Source organism: Tubulanus polymorphus, chromosome 7 (genome assembly GCF_964204645.1).
Source record: "Tubulanus polymorphus chromosome 7, tnTubPoly1.2, whole genome shotgun sequence".
Classification (NCBI taxonomy): domain Eukaryota; kingdom Metazoa; phylum Nemertea; class Palaeonemertea; order Tubulaniformes; family Tubulanidae; genus Tubulanus; species Tubulanus polymorphus.
Window position 1 is genome coordinate 15,125,341 of NC_134031.1, and position 18,847 is coordinate 15,144,187.

The 18,847-nt window shown below is 41.3% G+C and overlaps 1 protein-coding gene across 2 annotated transcripts in view; it reads left to right on the plus strand.

Annotated features, from left to right (window-relative positions):
- Positions 1 to 1,764: 1,764 nt before the first annotated feature.
- Positions 1,765 to 18,847, plus strand: part of LOC141908606 (uncharacterized) — a 30,318-nt gene continuing 13,235 nt past the window's right edge. The window contains exons 1-2 of one of the 2 annotated variants that reach the window (XM_074798708.1): positions 1,765 to 1,833; positions 17,287 to 17,599. In XM_074798708.1, coding sequence (XP_074654809.1) covers positions 17,311 to 17,599 — 289 coding nt within the window. In that variant the 5' untranslated portion in view covers positions 1,765 to 1,833; positions 17,287 to 17,310. Of the gene's footprint in view, positions 1,834 to 8,578; positions 9,038 to 17,286; positions 17,600 to 18,847 lie in introns of those variants that run through there. The other variant, XM_074798707.1, reaches the window with a different exon arrangement.

An 18,847-nucleotide genomic window follows, 5' to 3' on the forward strand; every position in this document is an offset into this window, starting at 1 on the left:
AATAAATCATGTGAAAATTGATAACTTTTCATTTTCCAATAAAAAAAACATGAAAATTGTATCCAAATATCGAAAAAAATTTCCACACTGGCTTTTTGAAGGGCATATTTTATACAAGGGTCGACCGATTTTCAATGGTTGGATATAAGAATGAAAGTGTTGGCAGCTTGCGGAGAACAAACACTAGGTTCTCGTGCTCAGTATCACTGTACTATGAATTTTTCGGTTATGTTTTAGTTTTATCTCTTCGATATAATTCACGTCATTGACGTTGCGATTGAGAGTTTTAATTTTTTTTTCTAGAATTATGTTCGCCGCGTTGGTATTGGTATGGCGTTGGCGTCAGTGGTACGATGGTAGCGGTGATCTGGTTGGTAACGCGGTGTCGTTCCATGGTGGCTGAGAGTGATGACCTCAGGTAATCCTTCTATTATCAATTCTTATCGAGAAATCTCCAGATTGGAGTTCAACACTTCGTGACTGGTTAAAGTGGGATCGTTGTGGCCGAACATTCTACGATGTTGACATTTTTTCGTTTGTATTACTAGTGTCCTATCCTTGAGATAACCGTGTGAATAGTGTCTCCAGATGATTTTGCTACAATTGTCTGGTCTTGATACGGGATCACCCTGTAGGGAATCACTCTGTATGGGGAAATCACTGTGGGGAGAGACATTCACTTTTTTATTGGTCGAATTATATCAATTCTATAAACCAAGTCATTAATGAAATATAAATCTTAGCGCGGATGATCGGTTCACTTTCACTGTGCAACAGCTTAATGTAATTGAAGAGTGGCCACACCTCTGCTGCGCCCTAGGAGTGGCCATGCCTCTGCTGCACCCTAGGAGTGGCCACCATCTGTACCTCAATAAACCTAGTTGTTGTAAAATCATAAAATAGTTTGTGTCTCTATTCATTACTTTGTGCTGTAGATTTTTATTACTTACGCAACCAACAACATAAAATACCTATAAATTTGTGTGAAGCCACCAGTATTAATGGGAGGGAGGTATTAAACGTATTTAACTCTGAACTACGCATAAATGAAAGAACATTCGCAAAAAATGATATTTTATGATATAATATATATTTTTCCTATATATTTTTACCCTAATATTCAATCCACTGAAGTCCGTCAAATCTAGCGTGAGGCAATTTGTACTTGAAATGAAAAATCGATCCTTAGTAGTCAGGGGAATTTCAGGGGGAGGGGGTTTTAGGGGTGTGTCAGCGAGTGGGTATTAGGAGTGTGTCAGGGATGGGGTATTAAGGGGAATGTAAGAGAGGGGTTATAGGGGTGTATCATAGAAGGGGTATAAGGGGGGTGTCAGGGAAGGGTTATAAGGGGTGTTGGGGAGGGGATGTGTCAGGGGAGGGGATATGTCGGGGAGGGGGTATGTTGGGGAGGGGTATATGAGGTGTAGAGGGGGAGGGTGTGAGGGGAGGGGTGTGTTGGGGAGGAGTATGTTGGGTGTGTTTGGAGATGGGGTATTAGAGGTGTCGGGGAGGGGAAGTGTCAGGGGAGGGGGTAAGTGGTTGTATCAGTTACGTGGATTATTGTATTATGAAACTGCTATACATTATGCACCCCATGCACCGCTGCATAGATCAGACATTTTATTACTAATTATCAATATAAACCATTGTAAACATGTCATTGTATACTGTATAAAGTTTATGACTAGCGAGTCCTCTCTCTCTCTCCCCTCTCTCTCTATCAGACGGTTTTATACCCAGTTAGTATCACAGTACTGTTCCATGAATTCGTGAACTCAGTTAAGATCTCGGGTTCTTCAACAACTAGTGAAATGAGTTTTCTTTGGTGATCAGGTAGGCTAACTTTTAATTATGAGTTCATTTCGTTATGACAGAAGTTAGAATTAGTTTATTTTTGATTTTGTTTCTAGACTTAAATCTAAGACATGTAACTCATTAAGTGTAACTCACTCTAGTCTAGGTATAACTCTAGGTACATCTCCTGGTGTAACTAGGCGTAACTCACCCTAGGTATGACGCTAGGTATAACTCTTTAAGTGTAACTTTCTCTAGGTATAACTCCAGGTGTAACTCTAGGTATAACTCTAGGCGTAACTCACTCCAAGTGTCAATCTAATTGTAACCCGCTCTAGGTATAACTCTTAAGTGTAACTCACTCTAGGTATAACTCTAGTTGTAACTCACTCCAGGTGTCAATCTAATTGTAACCCGCTCTAGGTATAACTCTTAAGTGTAACTCACTCTAGGTGTAACTCACTCTAGGTATAATTCACTCTAGGTATAATTCACTCTAGGTGTAACAGCAGACGGCTTTCTCTGGTTTTCAGTTTCTCTCTCATTGCGAATAAAATCAGGTTTTTGTTTCACCGATTTCATTAAGTGCATTGACTTTTGAAAGTCACCTTGTTTCATTAATGAGTGGGGATCTAGAAACACTTGAATCGAAACTCAGTTAACAAACAGTTGACATGTTTAAATTGTTGTTAATGTATCAAACCTCTCCCCCCCCATACCTCCCCCTCTCGTATTTGGTTTGATACCCTGTCTGTAGCTAGGCCGCGCCTGGTTTCTATGAGCCATACCGATCATTATCACCTAATTCTCTGAGCGTATTTTTCAATCCGCCTAATTAATTATGGGTGTAATTTTTTAGAAGGTTTACGGTTGTTAAGTTTATAGGTGCCGCTTGTACTTTCTGTGATATATTAGTTTCATTTTGAAGGCTTGGATTTGATTGCTCTCTAAGGCACGCCTTGTTGGCTGTAGTTTTATTCACGTTTTATGGGTTCGCTAGATTGTGCAACTTTTATGGGTCTGCACCATTACTGTCATTATACGCAGTGCTGTATGAAGAAACAGTGAAACTCCCCCAGGGGAGTGGGAGGGAGTAGGAGGGAGTAGGGGGTATACACAATATAGAGGCTTCTACATGGAGTAGTTCCGATTGATGGTCAGTGACACCCAGGTCAAAGCCACCAGTTCTCTGGATCTGAAATTCAGTGTCTGGTTGTGGGACTAGTCCTTAGGTTGTGAGACTGTCCTCTGGTTATGAGACTAGTCCTCTGGTTATAAGACTAGTCCTCTGGTTGTGACACTAGTCCTCAGGTTGTGAGACTTAAGTCCTCCAATTGTGAGACCAGTTTTCTGATTATGAGACTGTCCTCTAATTATGAGACTAGTCCACTGGGTGTGAGACTAGTCCTCTGGTTGCGAGACTATATAGTCCTCTAGTTATGCTGGTTATGAGACTAGTCCTAGGGATGTGAGATCAGTCTTCTGGATATGCGACTTGTGCTCTGGTACTGAAAGACCTGTCCTCCAGGGTTGATGCCAGTTTATGGACCAGGTTGTAGCTATGTAAATCCCACCACTATCAGGGGCGGATTTAGACCGTGTCGACCATGTCGCCCGACACGGTCGGAATTTTTAAGTGCCTTTTTATTTTTTCTCTGTATCAAAATTTGCCGTTGTAACCACCTGAGATACACAATTGATATTTTTCCTAAATATATAACCTATGTTTCTTGACTAAATGCCTCTCAGAGATGCTCAGAAAGCTCTAAAATGATAGTAAAATTTAAAAATTTTGCTGATATGCCTTTCCGCCCTAAATTAAGAATATATGCCCTTTTTATTGGTCGATATGGTCACAACATGCCCCTGGTTCCGCCCCTGACTCTGCACATTTCTGTTATAGATCGGTTTTTATCAAGAAACGCTCAGTGTTTGTTCATTGTAGTACAACAGGACGATGAGTGACTGACACTGATTCAGATTGAAGAGACCCACCACCAATGCAGCTCTCATCGATCGGTCTCCACTCAGTTCTCTGTGTGTTTTTACTAAAGTTTATCATTGATCGATAAAATACAGTTTTCAGGGGCGGATCTAGCTATATTTCACTGTATTCCCGGAATATAATCAGAAAAATGTGAATAAAATATCCTTTAGGAGTACTTAATCTAACAAGTCCAGAATGCCTTTAAAAGGAAAAGGCCAAAGGATATCGAGCCATTTTTGTACATTTTTCTTTGGGAGGAACCCAGAACTTTAATGAGCTTCGCCGCTGGCACATCATTGAGCAATAATTTTCAGGAATATAGTCCAATTCACAGCAGCTGGATCCGACCCTGGTTTTATTGAAGCGCACGAGTGTGCTGGTGTGACCTTGACCTTAGTGAGGACGATGGACTGAGAGAGAGAAGCAGCAGGCACGACTGTGCACGTGTTTGTGCTGTATGAACCACTGAGGGTAATCAGGACGTTATATCCCATAATTCCACGTTATGTTGTATTAGTTTTATGTGCAGTAGTTTTATTATACGGAGGAGGGGGGCCATAAAGCGCTCCCCTCACTCGCCCCTCGTTCATTCCACTCGCGCTAGCTCCTCGATACTCTACGGAATTACTACTGTATGGAACGTCGTTGTGAAAACCAGCTCCAATAAATACCTCGCCTTTCTGCCCCTACCTCCCACTTCTAACCCCCTTCTACATCCCTCCCCTTTCTGCCCCTACCTCCCACTTCTCACCCCTCTATATCCCTCCCCTTTCTGCCCTACCTCCCACTTCTAACCTCCCTCTACAGTCCTCCCCTTTCTGCCCCTACCTCCCACTTCTAACCCCCTTCTACATCCCTCCCCTTTCTGCCCCTACCTCACTTCTAACCCCCTTCTATATCCCTCCCTCTTCTACCTCTCCCCTATCTACCTCCCTTCTACTTCCCACTTCTATCCCCTGCAACCTCCCTCTTTTACCTCCCCTGTCTACCTCCCTTCTACCTCCTATTTATCATCCCTTCCATATCCCACTTGTAACTCCCCTTTCTACCTTCCCCTTCTGCCTCTTCAACCTCCCTCTACCTCACCTCTATTGCCCTCTTTTCCCTTCCCCTTCCTTTTCAATCTCCTATCCCCCTTTTGATATTGTTATAAAACTATGCCAGGTGTATAAAAACCAGCAGCACTCGTCCCCTCTAACTCTATTCTTTTCTCCCACTCTCTTCCCGTTCCAACGATCTCCATCTCTCATCTACGCCCTCTTTTCTCACTACCCTCTCTACTTTTCTATCTTGTTCCAATTTTCAGTAATTCTTACAAATTTTACGCCTTCTCATCAATAACTCTGTTTTCACAATCAGTGAATGTGTTATAGACGTTTTATAGTCGCGACTGGAACGACGCGATTTTATTGAACCGAATAAAAGACAGATAAAAGAGCGTTTTCAATATCAATTGATCGTATATATGGCTTTAAATGAGTTTAATACGATACCGACCTGCGGGTGAGGGGAGGACGGGGGGTTTAAGGGAGGGGATGAGGGGGTGCGATTGTTGCCATGGAGTCAGCGAACCTGTATGAGGATGCATTTTTTTTTCTTTCCGACTGTTTTATGTCGGCGCGGTGCAGGTAAAAGTCGCGTCATCCGAGCGCGCGCTCCAACCACCAGTCCCAGACGCGTGGTCATATTTTAGCGATAAAACAACCTCGTTCCCACGCCTCGTTTTTACGATGCAATTTTCTCCTTTGAAATTTTACGATCTCGCCGCCGTCTCTCGTAAACAACGCTATTCGATGGATATTGGACGCGACGTGATTGGTCAGTTGATTGTGTCGATTCGTTTTTATCCCGTTCACCGTTTACTCGACATTTCCCTTCCATATTTTTGACCCGTCCGAATTTCCGATTCGTTATTTTCGCTATGATCATTAAAATTAACGTTTCGGTATGATTTGAAAAGGATTAGATTCGATTCGATCGGATTCGATTCAGATTAGATAAAACTTTTATTCTCCTTCGAGTAAGATAGTATAAGGAGGCTTATATGATATACATGTCTTTAAGATAGCATATCAAAACGTCGTATGAAAAGAAATGATTAGATAGAAATCAAACGGAATCGATCATGCGTTTTCATTTACTAGGGTTGTAAAGGGAATTTATTTAATGTTGTCTGTACGCTGCTGCCACCTGATGTCATTAGTTTGAATCAAATGTGAGCGGAGAGTATGAGAACTCCACAGTTATCAGATTTTAGCAAAAACACATAAAGAGCTCCTCTTTATGTGTTTTTGTTTCAGTTGATAGGGAATCAGACAATATCCACATAAAACATGTTTATTTCTACGTTTTAGAGGAACAACCAATTATATATGAAACGTAAACCAGTTACATGAAGAAAATGAAAAATGCTCAATAATGATCATTTTAAAAGCAGAACTTGTTGAACTCGCCCTCATGAGGGAGAAAACTTATCTTCTGGAACTGAGGGAGATAACTCACCCTCACGAGTGGAATTGAGGAAGAGAACTCACCCACATGAGGGGTACTAAGGGAGATAGCTCACCCTCTAAAACTGAGGGTAGAGAACTCAGCCCCCCTAGTGAAACCTAGAGGTGAGAACTCACCCTGACGAGTGGAACTGAGGAACATAATTCACCCTCATTAGTTGAACCGAGGGGAGATACCTCACCCTCACGAGTGAAACACTGAGGATCCGCACAGGAAACCGCGTAGTAGTTATTACTCAGGCTGCTTGTTTTGATGATTCACCGTAAAGAACGGCGGAAGTTCTGGGGATGTAAAGATTTTTACTGCGGCTTCAGAGACAAAATACATAAAACTAACATAACTTTTCTACAGGTTTATTACTTCTTAGAAATTAGCTGGCTACGATAAACCCTATAACCACGATCGCCCGCTCCGCGTGCCCCTTCCGTCCGTAGCTGCGGTTTATGAGATATCAAATAATATTATTTGAATCACCGATTTATTCATTCAAGTTTGTAACCAGGTGGCTCCCCACAAATGTGCGTCGAAATTTATTCATGAAATTTATATGATCTGGTTTTATACGCTTGGTCTCTATCGGGTACACACTTAGTCGCTGTCAGTGTTACCGAGGTTACTAGTGGTATTGTTGTAGATTTCGGTCCCGCGCCGGAGATAGATTGAAAAACGACCAATCGCAGCAACGTGATAATTGTGAGTATGAGGCATATGTTTAAAGGACGCGCGACCCCTGCGCGATAATAATCGTCGTAAATTCTGAGCTCGCGCGAGACGTTTTTACGGTTCTCGTCTTTCCACGAAACGGTTACGTCATCTCGAGATGTCTCACTTTCTCCGCAAGGGGCGACCTGCGATACTACTTAAATCTTTCACTGCTCTCACTGCTCTTACTGTTCTCACTGCCTTCTTTCTCTCTCCCCTCTCTCCTCTCACCGTACCCCTCTCACCTCACCCCTCCTACCTCACCCCTCCTCACTCCCCTCCTGTCTCCCTCCTATACCTTATCACCTCTCCCTCCCTACCTCTCTCTCTCTCTCCTTTCTCTCTTCCCTCTCTCCTCTCACCGTACCCCTCTCACCTCACCCCTCCTCTCCCCTCACCCTCTCCTGTCTCCCTCCTATACCTTATCACCTCTCCCTCCCTACCTCTCTCCTTCCTCTCTCTCCCCTCTCTAAATTAGCTCAACTAAAAATCTTAATCTAAAATCTAAAGATGGCAATTTGTCACACTTGTGATCAGGAATTCAGTGACAACAAATTCAAAATTCTAGACAAAGGTTCATCTGATCTCGACTGTAAAATTAGGGAGGCCCTGTTTATTAAAGCGCAACGACCCTCTTTAAATCAACAATTATTTCAAACCGGCTCATCCTTTATCCTAAATGTATTCAAATAATTAGCTTGTAATTAGATACTTGGTTTGTAATTAGCTTAGAATTTAGCACTTGTAATTTTGTAACTTATGTTGTATATAAACCTGTAGTTTAATCATTTGATTCACTTGTATTTCGCCTGATGAGGGGATATGATCCCGAAAACGTTCGTGTCAATAAACTGTCTTTACTCATTAGAAAATGAGGTTTTTAGTGTTATCGCTTCTATGGTCATTCAAAAATCTAAATGTTGACAAACTTTTGAGTTTTTATTTCGAATTTTTTTTTAATGAAAAATGATTTCGTCTGAAAAGTTTTTCATATTTCGTCTGAATTTGTTAATTTTCTCCCGGTATGTCGACAATCGAAACAATCTCGAATAACAACCGTCAATTGGTTGAAATTGTTGAATCGCGAGTGTGGAAATTGAACTAAATTGTCGAAGGATCTAGGTGCGTTTTTTAATGCGCGAAACAAGACCGGGATATGATGTAATTTGTAACGTTTAAAACGACGACAATAAAACGTAGAATGATTAAAAAAAACCCCTCTACAAACATCGATTATAAAATATATATTTCTAAGAATTGGAAACTTGTGACATACACCGCGCGCTCTCTCTCTCTTTCTCTCTCTCTCTGTTTCTCTCTTCTCTCCGCGCGTTTCACGAGTATAAAACCATTTATAGATTTTTAGAGGTTTTTTATGGCCACTTGATTCGTTATTTCGTACAGGGTCTGCCGGGCGCGCAGATTTTACGAGCGAACGAACGCGCAACACATCTCCAGCTGTACCGCCATAAACCTTATATTACCTCGCGAGCCGATTGGTTTTGCCGCACTTAAATTCGCGAACTGGGTCAACATCGACTGGCGTTGGTATTATTCAGTGCATACTAGTTAGCGAGAGACAGTGTTAACCGGGAGGTTCTACACGGCTCGTTCAGTCAGTCAGTCACTCACTAGCTCGCACGACGCACTATTACAACATTGTCGATCTCTCTCTCTCTCCGGCATTGTTACTAATTGTTGTCCATTGTCGCGTCGCGAGTATCCACCGCGGCGACCAGTTAACGATCTCATCATCGTCGTGACGATGGAAACCGAAAAGTTATCGTCGGCGACGAAATATCGTTCGAAGATCGATAACGAAAACTCGATCGGTTCGATCGAGTTTTTCTGAGATTTCGAAAAACTCTTTATTTTCGAGATCGAGATCGAAAAAAAACGGAGCGAGATTTGAAGAAAAAAAAAAGTAAAAGAGGAAGAAGTGTTTCGGATTCGATTATTATGACTAACGGCGCTTGTTGTTTCTATAACGATCAAAATAATAGAATTCATCATCGTCGTAGCGAGGAGAATAAACTTTCGCAGGTAAGATTCAGATCTATCTCTCGTAGTTTCGAAATAACTGATTAAAATACGGCGGTATTATTATTATTATTATAATTATTATTATTATTATTTAAAAGTATTTCGTAGCCGCTTGATACCGTAGTTTATTATTCGCGTTTGTTGAGTTAACTTTTAACCGGAGGGGTTTGGACGTAGTGAACTATCAATAATTATGAATGAACTCCGCTGGCGAGAGTAGGGCCGATATAGCTTGAATGATGCTCGTCTCGAATACGCATCTTTCGTGTCATGATTCCGTAGATTTGGCTTTATATTTGACTTCGAAGCCGGGAATATTTCGAATTTTCCGCCATTTATGCATATTTAGGAACTTATTAGGAATATATAGGAATTTGTAAATATCGACTCGGAAAGATCGGGAACTGAAGATTTAGTTAATTCTGGTCTCAAATACACAAAGTTCGGGTCAGATTCTGTAGGTTTGGTTTTATATTCGACGCTGGGAAAATTTTGAAGTATGTTTTCCCGTCATTTACATATATACATAATATGAACTTATTAGAATCCGCTTAATTTGGATCATTGGGAAATTCATCCGGTTTATGGGAAATCCGGATTCAAAGTCATTTTCTTGTATATTCATGAACAAATGGACTGCAAATATACGGATTACACCGAAATCCGGATTAAGCCGATCTGGATTAAGCGGGTTTTACCGCATCAACAAGGAAAGATAAAGGACTGTGAGAATTTTCTCTACTGGTTAGAAATATGATACAATACCAGGTTTAAAATCCGGCCCAGGTTGTCTGTAAAGCAGGCCCAAATCGATAAAACCCAGTCCACGGGTTTGATGGTATCGAGATCGGGATGATTGTATTGGAGAGATGTACATCGGTCGATGATAGCGAGGACATCATTTGACATTTTATCAGTTAATGTAAAACTTCAATACAATCATCAAGAAGATCGATAGATCTAGACAACTCACCCCTTCACCACTTGCGCCTTAAACACTCACCCCCCTTCAACACTTACCCCTTCACTACTCACCCCTCAATACTCACCCCTCAACACTCAACACGGCTATCAATGTGGTTGTATGAGATAAATGAAATAATTTTGAATTCTGTTGAACTGAGTTGGGTCTTAATACGGTGAAATTAGTTTACGTGGGGGGGGGGGCTAAGTTGAGATCATCGAGAATCAGACTTCAAAATATCATCAAAGACGGTAATCTATTCCGAGTGAAAGAGTTCAAAAAGGTTATCAAGATTTCGCCACTTGAGATGTAGAAATTATAGGAAGAGTTTTATATTCAGTGTAAAGTCTACAGCTATGTTTTGAGTTTGTTTTTGTGTGTTTCCTGTTTGATGTTTGAGATCATCAGTGATACATATACAGTATATTTTCATTAAACAGGGTCCCTACGACTCCTTCATTCCTTGAAAACTATTTCTAAACTTAAACCATCCTTGAACATCCTTGAATTTGAGCAAAACACGCGAAAGTCCTTGAAAACTCCTTGAATTTTGAGAAATTGGCAATTTTTAGAAAATGTTTAGGCCTAGTTATCACATACACAGATCGGACACTTCCTCGAAATTTGAAATTTTCTCCTTGACAACTCATTGAGAAGTCCTTGAATTCCGGAATGACTGATCTGTAGGAATGATTCGTATGAGCATGCACTCACTGTTCGGGTCAGTGTCGGTGCTAGTATTCGCTAGTACCTCCTCCGTCGCCGTTCCGGTCAAGTTTATAGAAGCCGCGCATTACGAATTGCGGTAATTTATTTCGCATTACGAATTACGGTAATTTATTTTGCACCTAATTTTCGGGTCAAGTTCGACGACGACAGTGGCGGTGACAATGATTAAGTTTCGAACGGATTTTATTGTTTATTGTTGTCTCTTACCGGGCGTCGCGGGGCGGCCGCGGGCTGCGGGGTGTGAGAACACGAGTACCAGGTACGATCATAATACAACACGGCGCGGTTCTATATGTCGCCCGTAATGTTTGGGTTCCTTTGATCTGATATCAGCGTGGGTTCATTGTGGCTTCCTTTGATCGGTCTCTGTTGTTATGATAAGATTTCGGTTTTTATGTTCTACAGTTGACATTCGACCCGCTGAGTGCATTTCAATAATTACTGCTTTACGCGTTTCACGCCGGCTGGCCGATATATTGTACAAAAACCGAGACACCGCCGGTCGGTGTCGGGTATATAGACACGAATACACGAACACTTCCGTCGTGAGTTTTTAGAATGGTTTTTACAAATAAACATTCTTAGGCCTATAAGATTCAGGTAAGAAGGAAATTTCACACTCGATGTAACCAACCAACCAGGTTATATTTTTTCTTTTTGCGTTCTTTTAAAATCTTAGAATAGGGATTGACCTTGTTATTTATTTGGTTGGTAATTTACGTTCGACTTTTTTTTTGGATTGAGTGTCCCGTTACAGACCCACCACAAAGTAGGGACACGTGAGCGTATTTTTTTGCCCGAAAACGAGCGGGCGGGCGGGCGGGCGCACGTAGCGATCAAATCGATATTCCGGCAGCGTACGTTGCTTAGCGGGCGATGGCACGGCCATTTTGACAAATCGCGATGCATCCTATTGGTAGGTGCGGGCAGACGAGCGCTCAGATCGCTGGCGTATATAATCGGGCGACGATATCAAAAACATGTTTGATACGGGCGATTCATCGGGCGATCAAAATCGTCGTCGCCGGGATTGCTCACACGACGGATAAACAGATTTACTGGTCCCCGTGAAGTTAGTTGTAACGAGGTCCCGCTGTACATAGAACTATCGGTATTAGTTATAATGGACAGATTTGTTGGTGTCTTGAAGTACGTTTAAACGAGGTTCCCTAGCGCTACCAGTTTCAATAAATTGATTTTCAGGTGCTCTGGAGTTCGTCGCAATGAGGTTCCGCTGTATAGAGAACTATCACTTATGAAGATCAGATTTTCTGCACCTCTAAAACTCGTTGTTACGAGGTTCCGCTGTATAGGGAACTATCACTTATGAAGAACAGATTTTCTGCACCTTTTCTGAAGTTCGTTGTAAGGATCTTTAGCACAATCTGTTATGCCAAATGGATTTTTTTATCCCCCTGAACGTCGTCATAACGATGTCCCCGCTGTATATAGAACTATTAACATATCAGTGGATGAATCAATGATGTTTGAATCAGCTGTTGCCGATGTTTGTCGGTCGGTCGTTTGGTCGAGTGGTCATTTGACGATTGATGTCGAAATAATCTGTCTAAATCTCAATCTGTTGACAATTTATACAACTGAGGACAACTGGGGATGAGGAGAGGAGGGGATGAATGGAGGAGGGGGTCGGTTTACGATCACGTATTGATTGATTAGTCGTGGTAACTGCGAATTCTGCAAACACTTGTTGCGAAAGTTTAATATATAGTTCATTAGGCCTGTAAAAACCGTTACAAAAGATGATTATATGCATTGATACCTAGTATGCCGTTATTCAAGCGGTTCTGTGTGAGTCGATGAGCTCGGTAACCGGTGAAAAATAACCACCGGTAAAAATCCCCCCTAATTCGATTGTCACAGCAAAATTCAATAAAGTACGTCTATATTCTTATGTTTGAAAACTTTAATAACTTTCAAAGCACGTTAATTTTCCTATAGTTTGTATCATCTCTGATTACTTGAATTGATCTCTTTGTCTCTGGATTGTATATATATCTCATAATTTTTGTTGTAATTCATTATTCATTATTATTATTTCATTATCATTATTATTAGCATTACTATTATTATCATTATTATTATTATTATTATTATTATTATTATTATTATCATTATTATTATTATTATTATTACTGTTATTAGCATTACTATCGTTATCATTACCATTATCAATCTTCTTCTTTTTTTTTTCTCTAGGGGGCCTGAACGTCCTAGTGATTGTACAGCCTTTAAGGCTCTGTTCTGGTCCCTCATCATCAATCTACTTATTTGTTATAAATTTTATTTGTAATTATAATTGATGATGAAATAAATTACATTACAAAAAATTACATTACAATATTCCTGAAAATGACAGACGGACTCAGAGTGCTTCATCAATGGTTAAAATAAGGACAACATCAGTATTCCCTAAGATGACTATTAGGATAAAGTCGAAACATTGAATAAACTACTTTAGCTTGAGTTACATTTTCTGACTTTTCGTTATTATTGTGGGATTCTCTCTAGTGAACTTTCAAAAATTTTTAATTTTCCAAGGCGTTGTTCGCGATATTCACCTCGGATAATCTGTGATTTTTACCGAGCTGCCTGCATGAAAATGACATTATCCTGTGACTTTTAGATAGCTACATGCATAAGGAATTTCTATGAAGAAATCTGGTTTAAAAGCAATAGTAAAATATCTATGTAGAATATTATTGTAGGAAGTATTATCGGTTGTCATTTAGGTTTTATACTTAAGTTTGATAGAAAACTGAATTTTGGCTTTTATTTTTTATTGACATATGACATTTTTTATTAACAAATGACATATTTCATAACTTATTTTATTCGGGATAAATTTCGATAATGGTTTTTAGAGGACGTGAACTATACGTCATTGATATATCGGGGCTAGACTGGTTGCCATTCAATTCAATTATCAATATATCGATATATTCAAATCTTGACAATAATAATCTAATTATAATCAGATAATATTTCATGATGCGTGTTTTTTTGCTAGGCGTCAATGAACTTTCAAGTTTTTGTTTTCTGGTTTAGTTATGTCATAGTTGACCCCGATCATTCAATCAATATCATCAGTTAAAACATGTCAGAATCGATTTATATGAATTGTGAGTTGAATGGTTTTTCGGCCTTGGATTGAAACAATGAAACTCAATTGTAAGCACATACACATGTATATAGTAGTACATCGAGATCTATAATCATTATAAGTGTTTCAAACACAGACAGCTGTACTGATACTCTCAAAACCTACCACCTCTCTTTCCCCCTCTCTTCCTCTCCTCTCCCTACCTCTCTTTCCCCCTCTCCTTCCCATACCTCTCCTCCCTCCCTCTCCCTTTCTACTGATACTCTCCCTACCTCTCCTCCCCCTTCTCTCCCATCCTCTCTCCTCTCCCTACCTCTCCCCTCTCCCTCTCCCTTTCTACCTCTCCTCTCCCTACCTCTCCTCCCCCTTCTCTCCCATCCCCTCCCTACCTCTCCCCTCTCCCTCTCCCTTTCTACCTCTCCTCCCCCTTCTCTCCCATCCTTTCTCCTCTCCCTACCTCTCCTTTCCCTACCTCTCCTCTCCCTGCCTCCCTCCTCTCCTTGACTCCCATCCCTCCTTACCCCTCCTTCCCTCCCTACCTCTCCTTCTGTTCCTCATTCGAGCTCCTAAAATAGCACGAGACACTAATTATTTACAAATGTCATCGCACAATCTCGTTCGGCTCTATGTGCGTGTGTCTCGCTGTCATCATTCGTTATTATAGATTTTTAAAGAATAGAGACAGAAACCTGACAGTTTTTATTTGTTGCTGGTGCGATCAGAGGAAGGGTTCATTCGGTTCAGTGTAGAGACTGACTGTATACACACACACACACGCACACAATACACCTGTTTACATAGTCACACTTACAATGTCACATATCAGACAATGTATGTATATACACCGCAATAATATTTCTAAACCCCGCCAAAATACTCCCTCAGCCCCCCCTTATATACACATACGTACTAATAAAAGTTCCTCGGTTGCATATTTTTATGACGCTCTCTATTAGACAGAAAAGTTAATCTTTATTCCGAAACATAGCTATTGTTGATGTCCTATAAGTTTATATGCTACGTTACTTCTGTTTTCCTGGTCATGCCACCTGATGATGGCTGTTAAATTTCATCGTATAAAATTCGAATTGTGGGACTTCTTCCATTATCTACAGTGTACGCGGAATAAGGTGTTTCATTTGACTACTACGAGATGCCGTTGTGAGGTCTGTTCATTTCTCCCCCTCGCCTCCCTTCTACCTCCTATCCCCTCTGCGCGTTTCGCAAGAGTAAAGCCATCTTAAAAAAAGAACCGAACGACCTCTGCGGTAAGCCGCTGTTACCGTGGTTTCCCGATATCCGTTAAGCCCGCGCGTTGCCGTTCTGAACCGTACTGAACCGCTCGACTCAAATCCTATACATGTTACAATCATAAATAATAGCAATATTCGGAATATTCACTTATAGCGTTATACCGGCGCGCCGAGCTCACCGCGCAACGAGATAATCTCGTCGGGATTATCTCCGGGATTAAGTCGGCTGATATCCTACGGTTAATCGTGTTTTCTTGCCCTCGCGTACTCTGTACGGACCCACGTCGGGTCGGTCGACCGGGATGCGAGACATTTACGCAAACTTCGCTAAACAAATAACTGTGTTTTATGGATTTGAGTATGATCTATATATTAATGTCGGCTCAGTCAGGGTAGACGGGCTCTCGTACAGTCGCCGTGGCTTAACGCGCTGAATACATCTTAAGCCTTTTTTATCCTATTCAATATTATGTAATTCGGTTCTGATCCCCGGGTTGTTGTTTATACGCGCGCGCTCGAAGTTCAAGCGCCGAATACTCCGGAGCCGGTTGCGCAGTCGGGGCTTACGTTTAAGACCGGTCTAAGCCCGTTACGTTTCTTCAGTCAATCAAACACGACTCGTGATGAGCAGTCGTAGGATTTAAGACCACTTGAGGCGTCGCTGTAGAACCATCAGGAGGTGGCCTCGGTCTCTCGAAAACATGCCCTGTGATTAAATCTTTCCTTCTTAGTGGACAGAAGTTTAGGATGCTTATATATATAATATTATATATATATATATATATATATATATATATATATATATATATATATATATATATATATATATATATATATATATATATATAATATTCTATAGTGGCATCCTGTCTACGCTGTCAGGGGTCGATATTTGTAATTTTATCATCACTGGCGATAAATCGATAAAAACCATGACAACCTGAGGAACAATGCAGGTCTGCCAGACCGACGGACGAAGAAATCCTCGAAAGGGAGGACCTAATTTTAGTGATTACTGCTCTATCTCTCTCTAATGCGGCGGCATCATACCTTTATTGTGCTAAGTTTTATTTCTTTTTTTTTATTTGGAAATCCATTGTTCTCATCTCAAACAGGATCCATTGTAAGATGGAACTCTCAGGTGTTTTGGGTGCCGGTTACTTGACGATATGGTTCTAAATTACTCTAACTTAATGACACTCGACTTTAAACCAGTCTAAGCTCATTTTGGTTCTGACCAGTCTAAGTTCATTTTGTTTCTATAGCCAATCGAACAACTTAAGACCAGTCCAAGCTCATGTTTGTTCTATAATCAACCTAACATCTTAAGACTAGTCCAAGCTCATCATTGTTCTGTAACCAACCTAACAACTAAGACTGAACAAGCTCATTTTGGTTCTATAATCAATCTAATAACTTGAAACCAGTCTAAGTGCATTTTGGTTCTATAGCCAATCTATCAACTTAAGACCAGTTTCAAGACCTGCGTAAAACTTGGGTGCTGAAGTACATCATCTGATTCTGCGATGACCTTATTTTGATCTGGTTTTGCGTTTAGTCTATATAGACCTTGGTAGTTGATGCCTGCTACCAAGAAAAGCAATTCACGACAGCTTGGTTTATTACCCCGACTGGAGTGTTGTGAATGCCGATATTCTGCGCGTTAGATCATAAAACAGGCTCAACTCTGTGCAACATCTAGGTGAATAACATATAACTGTACATAAAACAGCTATATACAGTATACCCTCGCTATCTCGCTATGTATGTGCGAGGCCTGCAGCTGGCTCGACTATACCAGACCCCCCTGCTCCCAGCCAGGAACTTAAGTTCCACCTGCTCCTAGGCAAGACCCCCTCCCCCTGCCACTAGCCCTTGTCACTGCTCCCCCTGTCACTAACCCCTGTCACTGCTCCCCTGCCACTAGCCCCTGTCACTAACCCCTGTCACTGCTCCCCCTGCCACTAGCCCCTGTCACTAACCCCTGTCACTGCTCCCCCTGCCAGTAGCCCCTGTCACTGCTTCCCCTGTCACTAGCCCCTGTCACTTCTCCCCTGTCATTTCCCTTTCCTGTCACTACCCTCTCCCCTGTCACTTCCCCCTTCCCCTGTCACCCCTCCCTATGTAACACTTGATGTGATTTCTCTTTATGAATCCGTATAATATTGTTGTACATTATCAGGTTAACACACGCTCAGATAAAACTATGACATCTACGGAGCATCCGACAGCATCCAGTGACCAGCAGCAGCAGCAGCGGGAGCGAGAGGATGAGGTCGATCGAGTGATGACTTACGTATTTCTCGACCTGGAAGCGACCGGACTCGCCGGAATCGGAGAACGTCCGAAGATCACCGAACTGACGTTCGTCGCCGTTCATCGAGACGAACTCGTCAACGCGTATAAATTCAAAGTGTTTCCACGGATACTCAACAAACTGACCGTATGCGTCGATCCGAAAAAAATGATCACTCCTAAAGCTATGGAACTGACTGGTAGGTTTAACTCTTAAACTACTTATATCAATATCAGTTACACAGTTCTGATTCCAGTTCCACGGGTCTGTATCCAGTTCCATAGGTCTGTATCCAGTTCCATAGGTCTGTATCCAGTTCTACAGGTCTGGATCCAGTTCCACAGTTCTGGATTTAATGGAACTGACTGGTAGGTTTAACCCCTAAACTACTTATATCAATATCAGTTACACAGTTCTGATTCCAGTTCCACAGGTCTGTATCCAGTTCCACAGGTCTGTATCCAGTTCCACAGTTCTGGATCCAATTCCACAGGTCTGTATCCAGTTCCACAGTTCTGGATTCAATGCCACAGTTCTGAACTGAGTTCCACAGTTCTGAATCCAGTTCCACAGTTCTGAACTCATTTCCACAGTTCTGAACTCATTTCCACAGTTCTGAAATCAGTTCCACAGTTCTGGACCCAGTTCCACAGTTCTGGATCCAATTCCACAGTCCTAAAACCGGGTTCTATTGAACTGTCCAGGAACTATCCTGGTTGAAAACTACATGTCCAACAGCAGGTGTTCACTAATTTCATAAACAATAAATATCAATACGCATTAAATCAAGTGACATTTGAACAATTGTGGTGCTTACAACTTCAGCAGTCAACAAGCTGTTTCAAATCATCAACTGCATTTAAACTGTCTCCAGGCGTGTGCGTACACGTGTGCGCCCACTGGCACACAGAAATCCGTATAAAATACGTTCATTACTATAAATATTATTTATTCATTTCCACTGTGCCCTGTTGATCGGAAAGTTCAAGTAGAAAATATTGGATAATATTCAGTTTCCGGTTGCTTTTGACCGACTGAAACCTGCCGAGGACGACGACGATCAAAACCACCTGAGCGAGACTGGAAATTGTTAAACCGAAGAAAAACTTCAAAAATAAATCAGTCGAGCGAAATGTCGTTATTCTTAACGCGCACATTCGTAGGGTGTAAATATTTTTTGAATTTCATTCTCGTACGAAATCTTGGATTGTAACTTCTAAATCGAGGTTGTATTATTAGTCACGACTAAAGGACTTCGAGAAATAAGCGACTAAGAGGACTCGGAGGTCACACTAGGAGGTCACATACGTAGAAATAAATCTCTTATCTTACTGAATGCATTCTCGAACTTCACCGGGTTTTTATTGCCTCGTAAAAACACATTATTGCGAACCATTAAAACTATACTGAACTGTATAAACGGCTATACGGGGAGATGTGTGGATTC